This window comes from Solanum tuberosum, unplaced genomic scaffold, assembly GCF_000226075.1.
Source record: "Solanum tuberosum cultivar DM 1-3 516 R44 unplaced genomic scaffold, SolTub_3.0 scf00010, whole genome shotgun sequence".
NCBI classification, from domain to species: domain Eukaryota; kingdom Viridiplantae; phylum Streptophyta; class Magnoliopsida; order Solanales; family Solanaceae; genus Solanum; species Solanum tuberosum.
In genome coordinates, this window is record NW_006238936.1 from 1,753,683 (window position 1) to 1,761,466 (window position 7,784).

The 7,784-nt window shown below is 33.9% G+C and overlaps 1 protein-coding gene across 3 annotated transcripts; it reads right to left on the reverse strand.

Moving 5' to 3' along the window:
- Positions 1-1,369: 1,369 nt before the first annotated feature.
- LOC102580118 (digalactosyldiacylglycerol synthase 2, chloroplastic) lies at positions 1,370-6,821 on the reverse strand. Of its 3 annotated transcripts, none has more exons than XM_006339462.2 (5): positions 6,653-6,821; positions 5,658-5,968; positions 4,612-4,875; positions 3,715-4,064; positions 1,370-2,142 (listed from the first exon to the last, which is right to left on the reverse strand). In XM_006339462.2, exons 2-5 carry the CDS (start codon positions 5,937-5,939, stop codon positions 1,650-1,652), a joined length of 1,389 nt encoding a protein of 462 aa, XP_006339524.1. In that variant the 5' UTR covers positions 5,940-5,968; positions 6,653-6,821; the 3' UTR covers positions 1,370-1,649. The 3 variants fall into 3 exon arrangements, with proteins under 3 accessions (XP_006339524.1, XP_006339525.1, XP_006339526.1); XM_006339463.2 differs by lacking the exon at positions 6,653-6,821 and adding an exon at positions 6,448-6,620; XM_006339464.2 differs by lacking the exon at positions 6,653-6,821 and adding an exon at positions 6,208-6,420.
- Positions 6,822-7,784: the final 963 nt, after the last annotated feature.

Sequence of the window (7,784 nt, forward strand, 5' to 3'; positions counted from 1 at the left end):
AAATTACTTATTTAATAAAGTAAAATTTAATTAATTTATAAATAATTAGTGATATGTTATAACCCGTAATTAAACTGTTATAATCAAGTAATTTTTTAAAAGTAGATTTAAAACCTGTAATATTGACTCTTAAATGTGTATATGAGGTGATTTTTCCAATATAAATTTGTTATATAATGGACTCAAATCGTGGACTTGAGATTGTGGCTTAAATCATTGATCAATTCGTATATGTGAATTTTATTCGTATTTGAATGAATTTCTAAACTGCGCAAAATATCAAAATAAATATTAACAAATATAACGAATAAAAATGAATACTAACAAATTGTAATAAACGTAACTAATGACATGTAAAAAATGCAATTTAACAAAAATAACGATTTAATCAAAATGAATAAATATTCAACTGGCTGTGACAAAAAATAATGTAATTAAAATTAACTGATAAAAAATCCTAAATTTTGACAAATAAGGATAGTTATCGATAATTTTTTTTTAAAATTATAAAAAAATGTATTTTGAACTATTAAATAAATAAAATTTAAAAATTACGAATTTTGAAAATGTTAAGCCAAAATTAGATGTCAACAGTTAACCAACTAAACTACTAAGATTCCCTATAATTCTTTGGTTGACATAAACTTACTTTTGAAAGTTAAATTTCTTGCATGGCTAAATTAGTTAGTTTTTTTTTAATTTGACAATCTTTCAAAGATATGTAAACCTTAACTTTTATTCCTTATCGATCTCCATATGCATTCATTTGTTAAAAAACTGATTCACTAGGTAGTAGCTACTTTTTAATCTACTTAAAGTATTAATCTCGATAGGGTTTTTTTTTTTTGAAATATATTAAGTTAGGGGTAGGGGAAAGGGTAATGGGAAGGGGATAACAAGGTGCGAAGTTAAACTCTCACCATTAACATGGAGGTTCATCTGGCCAAGCTACTAAGATTCTTCAATCTTAATAGATTAAATTTATTGGCTCACTATTTTAGTTAAAGATGCAAACCCCCCACCCCCACCCCTCCCACCACACCCTCACCCAAAAAAAAAAAAAAAATTTACATTTTCATCATTAAATATCCATCTTAAGAAGAACGTAATAGTTTTTTTTATAAATTTCTTGTTATCATTACATTAAGAAAAATATACTCTCTTTCTCAGGCAAATTTATTCAATTAAACAGAGTGTCTAATAGCCTTTTATTACAAATAAGAAAATCCTCAACATGGATAAGTAAAAACAAGAAGGGCTAAATATTATCTTGCGAATCTTAATAAGGTAACAAGGTATCGAAAATGTAATTCCAAAGAAACATTCTTTGTATTTAAACATTCAATTATCTAACATTGAAGACATCATAAGACCAACAATGGTTGATTAGTCCTTTCTCCAAATAAATAAAGTTGAATAAAGCCACCTAGATAGTATGTACAAGAGAATAATATTTCTTACTATCAATCATCAGTGCCTCAAATCCCAAATAAGTTGGAATCGGCTACTTAATATACAACACCTAACACCTTAAACCCTTCATTACAACAACAAAAGTTACTCCTAAATTATTCTTGGCAGTCAAACACAAGCAATACTACAATCAGTAACGACGAAATTATGTGCCTTGCCAGACTCTGGACTCAGTCTTAGATCCATTTTCCAGAAGAAAAGCCTGTTCTCTTTGGAGGAACTTTCAAGCCGAGTTCTTTACATTGCTCTTCATCAGGTTGTGAGCTCAGAAATCCAGTCCCTACGAAGTGAACTAATGCTGATGCATCCTCGAGTTTTTTGGTTAAGTTTAGTGATGTAGAGAGAAAAGGCTCTGAAGTGGTAGTTTTTGATTGATTCTTTGTTGGCAGAGTATCCAGCTCTGCTGCTTTCAGAAAGCGCTCGGTAGCTGCTTCCCAAGAAAGTGCATGCCTTTGTGCATCAGTCAAGGGGGCAGGCTCATCAGACAATGCCTTGACTATAGCTTTAACAAACCCCTCACCATCATCATATGTTCGACAATTTGGGAACTGCATGAAGAATTCATTTGACGGATGGTTGGCGCATACAACTATCTTGCCCATAGCTAATGCTTCAGCCGAGGTTGTACAAACTACATCTGTGGTACTTGGATTAAGGAGCACCTTATAACTAAAACCAAAAGAAAAAAAAAAGAATCAGAAAACGACGAAAGAAAGAAAATATTAAGCTCCCTACAGTGAAAAGTACACAGACTTTACTAACATGTCCGACAAATTAAATTACGCCTTGAGATAACAAAATATCAAACAAGAAAAGGAACGAACAAGATAGGATCTATGGACCACTGATTTTAGCATGGTTCATATTCATCAGAAAGTTTCTGTCCCATGAATAATAAGGTCCATCTGAAAGTGAATGCCTGTCTTTCCAAGTCCCAAAATATGTTTATCTTCCAAAACTTTATAAAAAGGATGGAGGTTCGAGGTAGGTTTTAACCAACATTGAGAGATCCTATGATACAAAGTTAAGGCCCAAATTAATCTTTAAGATAACAAAAGTATCCATGGACTCCCTAAATCATTAATGTATATCTAACTGTCACAGAAACTAATGATCTAACTAATCTTCATCTCAGATGGGGATAGACCAGGCACATTTACATCTCACTCCACATTTCTAAATATTTTTGGGGAGAAAGGAAATAAAAGATTTAGTGTAATAACAAGGTAGATCATCATTGATGAAGACAAATGCAAGGAGTGAAAGCTTATGGTTATTCCTTAATTCTTCGTCAATACTTTGGAAGAACAAGGAATTACTAACTTGGGAAATATGATTAGCGGGATGCAGATGTTTCCTTTTTCCTACATTCTTTAGCTTTTCTGATTTTTCAGATTAGGGATCTCGTACTAGCAAAATATTCATTCCAGAATAAGATTGCTATATTTATTCTTCTTGCTAGCTCTAAAAGGCGCTTTTAATAAGGAAACTTGATCATTAAAGTTTGTGGCAGTTCTGTTATGTAATAAGATATACCAGTTAGATATCCAATTCACTACTTGAAACTCGAGGAGGATGCCAAGTGGAAGGTAAGGCCTCATTGTTCAACTTGTGGGATACACTTTACTTTGTCTATAAAGGAAGCAAAGATAAGGAAAGAGTAAATCTGTTAAAACAAGCATGACAAGAACCATGAAGCCTACATTTTAGATGGTAACAACTGGCAACTTCTATCATCATCTTCTTCCATAACGTTAAAGAGGTCCATGCTGTTTCAACTATACTTTTGTGACAAAGACACGAACGATTGATAAAGAGGCGATTAGCAATCAAAGATTATTAGAGCACTTTCATTCACTAAATATTCCGTAGCCTATCCAACATCTAACATATATTGGAATATTAACTTTTGACTGTTTGTTTTATCCTTCTTTTAGATTCTATTAAGTTTATGGAAGAACACTAATTTATCAAAGGGACAGAAAAAAGAAAACTGAATCAACAAAAAGTTAAGCCCACATTTCATAGGTTTCAGTCCATACATAGTCTCTTATGGCGTATGTGCTTCCCTCTACAAACAGCAAATTGGGTCAGGCATGCATGATAAACTAGGTTCTAGGAACAAGGGATGCATATGCATACCCACCCAGAGAATATTTCCCTTCCAGGACAAATGATATATATAATAAGTATGGACAGACAGTTTAACAGTACAAAGTGGATAGCTCTGCAGGTACTTACTCATGAAACAAAGGATCTGCATGATCACGTCCAGGATGAACCCTAACTGCCAATTCCAACTTTTTAGCTGCCACCTCAATTTCAGCAGAATCCTCACCACTGCCATATAAATCGATCTCAAATCCAGGAAGTTCCTTTTGATGATCACGTAAAAGATCAAGTAGCTCCTTGTACCCTTTGTTCCACAACTTCTTACCAATGTAGTAGACACCTTTGCTGAAAGCTTGGTTATCATTTTGCTGTTTCTCCCTAGTTTTCAGCCCAATCTCAAGGAACTTTGGATTAACTCCATGCACATTGCAGACCACAGATCTCGGTAGATCCTGGGTTGCAGCAGATAGCCGGATGACCTGCCATTTAATGCAAGCAACTTCTATAAGTCTAAGGCATTACACGTAAAATACCAAAAGACCATGTTTTTTCCTTTAATCAGTAAAAGACAGTTTTATCTATTACCAGCAATAGGAGTATGCTAGGCAGTACGTATAGTACAAGTTATTACAGGTTGTGTGAAGAGCTCAAAAGGTCAATCATGGGTTTTACATCATTGAATGAAGCCATGTTGCACCACAAAAAGGAGATAACAAAAGATTGTGGTTACTAATTATAGTACGACAAATCAGCCCAACTAAGTGATTATCATTTCCTATATAAGTCTGAGTGCGCCAAAGCATGCAAAACGAACTGCACAGTTTCCAACTCTTGAGCTTATTAGTGTTTGGAATGGAAACTAATATGCAAGCATATTTCCGCAATTCAAACTTAACAAGGTTAACCAAAACAGAGAAAAAACATCACTACATTAAAGTGCCAAATGTCAAAAAGTGTTACATTTCCTCTCTCCCAAATAGATCCTCTAAACAAACAAATAATTACCAAAGAATAGTATCATCATACCTTGTGGCAATATATATCGACTACCCAGCCATTAATGTACTTTATCAGGAGGGCTACCAATATGTTCCTCTCTCTCCTGACAATCTCCCAATAATTGGTGTGAACAATTCCAACAACCAGACGAAATTTTTCTTTCCATCTCTTCCCATGATGATACCATGTAAGATGCTCGGGCTCCTCAAGGACTGCAATATCTGCTTCGTCATCTGGTATAATTACTGTAATATCGCCCAAAGCAAGAATGCTCCTTTTATCTAGAGAGAACTGCATTATAGAAATGCAACACTTCATTTCTAATACAGCACTCCAGAAGCATATCCATTGTACAAAATACAAGTATCGATATACTAAAATAAGCTGCACGACTATTTTTCAACATGAGAGGAATGCCCCTCCAGGAGTTCATATTAAAATCTTACCATTGAAGAAATGACTGTAATTCAAGAAGTAGATCAAAAGAGAGAGCTGGAAGGTCCTTACGACTAGGTTATCCCTCTCTTTTCCTGAAACTTGTTGTTATTGCACTTTAGATATGATTATTAACAGAGTTCGGGTTTACCATTCCATGAAGAAGGGGGGAAAATATACGAACCATAGTTGGAATCTGGAGAACAACTTCTATAGGAAATGAATTACTATTTGTTTTCAACCAATCTAAGGAAGTGAAGACAAAATCGTTATTTTGAGGGATACACAAAACTTTATAAAGTAAATATATAACATTCTAAATGCATGCAGAGCAGGTTCCCTCCGGCACACTAAAAATCATCCTGGTAAGGGGGGGAAGTAGAGCAGAGTAACTCATAAAAAAAATTCAAAAAGCATAGCATAATTATTTGGTTGATTTTCATAACAAACCAAACCATCAATAGTCATTGATGGACAATCGCATAAAAAATTTCAATTTACATGGTACAAATATTTGCTCCTGAAGAATGAACCTCCCATTAGTTGAAGCATGTGATTGGCTACACTCCCACAATTCTAAGAGAAAAGAGTTCTCGGCGTAATAACTTTAAGACAGATTGTTTCGGAGTTTGAGTTACCTTTCCAGGATAAAAACGTATATTGAAATTCGACTCAAATCCAGTCCTCTCTTCCACCCATTGACGGACATGCTTTTCCTGCTCCAAGTGTGAATCAAACGTGATATTATTGGGAAACAAGTGTTCCTGATCTATCAGCGGCAGCCAGGGAACAACCAAAGTGACCTGCATCCTACCATCCTTTGCAAGATAGGCCGCACGAAACAGAGGATTGACAGCAGTTCCAGTTAACCATGGGATGCTTGCAGTAGTAAATATGGCAATGTGCTGTTTCTTCTCCATTTATGGATGTCAAGACAATTTATTTGCAGCTGTATTCACAAAACATTCAGAGTCAGGAAAAGCCACCTGTGCAGACTAAATTTTAAGCTATTTATGAATTCCATGAAATGCATACAGACACATAAAATGTTTTCAGACTGTTGCTCAGATTGTCCAAAAATGTTGCAGCACCCATGTCACATCACGCTGCAACATAGTTTTCAAATCGATTTCTTTTTTACCAGGGAAATGGGGGAGAGGATTACAAGGCGAGGAATGGTGCTCTCACCAACAAGGAGAAAGTTTAGCTAGTCAACCAACTGAGCTACTACCACGGAAAAATTCAACTACAAGGCTTTGGGTATTGATCTCATGGTGTTCCAATTACACATAAACTCCAGCAACAAGCATCTCAAATCCTAGCAGTACATTTCATACTTGACATATTTGGTGAACAAAAAAGTTGATATCTCATAACAGAAACAAATTGAATAAAGTTTAAAAGCTGTTCACATAACAACACAAATACCCATTCAAAGCAACTAAACTTTTATCCATCTCCACAGCAAAGAAATGCTCAAATTTGAACAAAGGGTGCTGGAATTAACAGTAAAAATTGAATCTTGATAAGTAAAAATGGCAAGAAAAACCCAAAAAGTCAAGAAATAGAGAAACCCCTATGAGATTGTTTGAGTAAGCAAAGATTAAGAGGGGAGTTTAAGACAATGGCTAACCTGAATTTTCTCCAACGCTAAGTTTGAAGATTCCACACTTTTCTTAAAGAAGAAGAATAATTAGTGCTTATAAATAATTAGAAATGTGACTAATTCTCATAAAAGGGAATAATTAATAGTAAGATAATGATGGTAATTATAATGAATAATATTGCACTAAAGGCTGGAATGTGCTGGAAATGGGTTGCAAAACAAAGATAAATCATTCATAAAACAAATTTGTGTTTTTTATTTTTATAATTATTCTTATTCTTAATTTCTTATTAGTTTTTTACTTTCAGTTGAAAAAAAAGAATATAGAGACAGACAAGTTTGCTAGCGTATAAACACTTGATTGGTTCGTTGGTATGCTGACGAGGTTCTGGAAGCTTCCATTGGCTTAAACAATAGTGGGCCCCGCTGAGTTGCTGGATTCATCTTTTCGTGTGTGCTAGATTCCATGTGTATTATTTTATAGAATAATTTAAAACATTAGTAATAATAAAAATATTTTTGGGGCAAATTATCAACTACTAGTGTGTATTTGTAAACCAAACTACTAACTAAGAGCATTTGATTCAATTTGCATAATTTAAAGACATTTTTTATTCTTTTCGCTTTAAACGATTATTTCACCCAATCATTTACTCCCTCATTTTCACAAAGAGTGATCTGGTTTAACTTGACACGAAGTTTTAGAAAATAAAAAAGACTTTTGAATCTTGTGGTTAGGGGTGTTCACAGTTTGGTTTGGGTCGGTTATTGGTTAAAATCAAAATCAAACCAACTTAATCGGTTTTAAAATTATCAAAACCAAACCAAATATAATATACATTTATCGGTTTGGTTGTTTTCGGTTTTGGTTTGATTTGGTTCGGTTATTCGGTTATTAACCATACATAAAAATAAAAGAAACAATTCATTCAAAACGTGAAAAAAGTGACAACAATCCATTCAAACAAAAAAATAGTTAGAATGACTGCATTACAGAACTTTCGTTTATTGAATTTACTGAATAAAACTTCAAAATTCACTATTTTGGCATAGAAGGAAGAGACAATGACATTTTCAGTCCCACAAAGAATTTGCATAGACACTCATATATATGAAACCAATAAAAAAAATGTTCTCACCTTGGACATTTTTTCTTTCA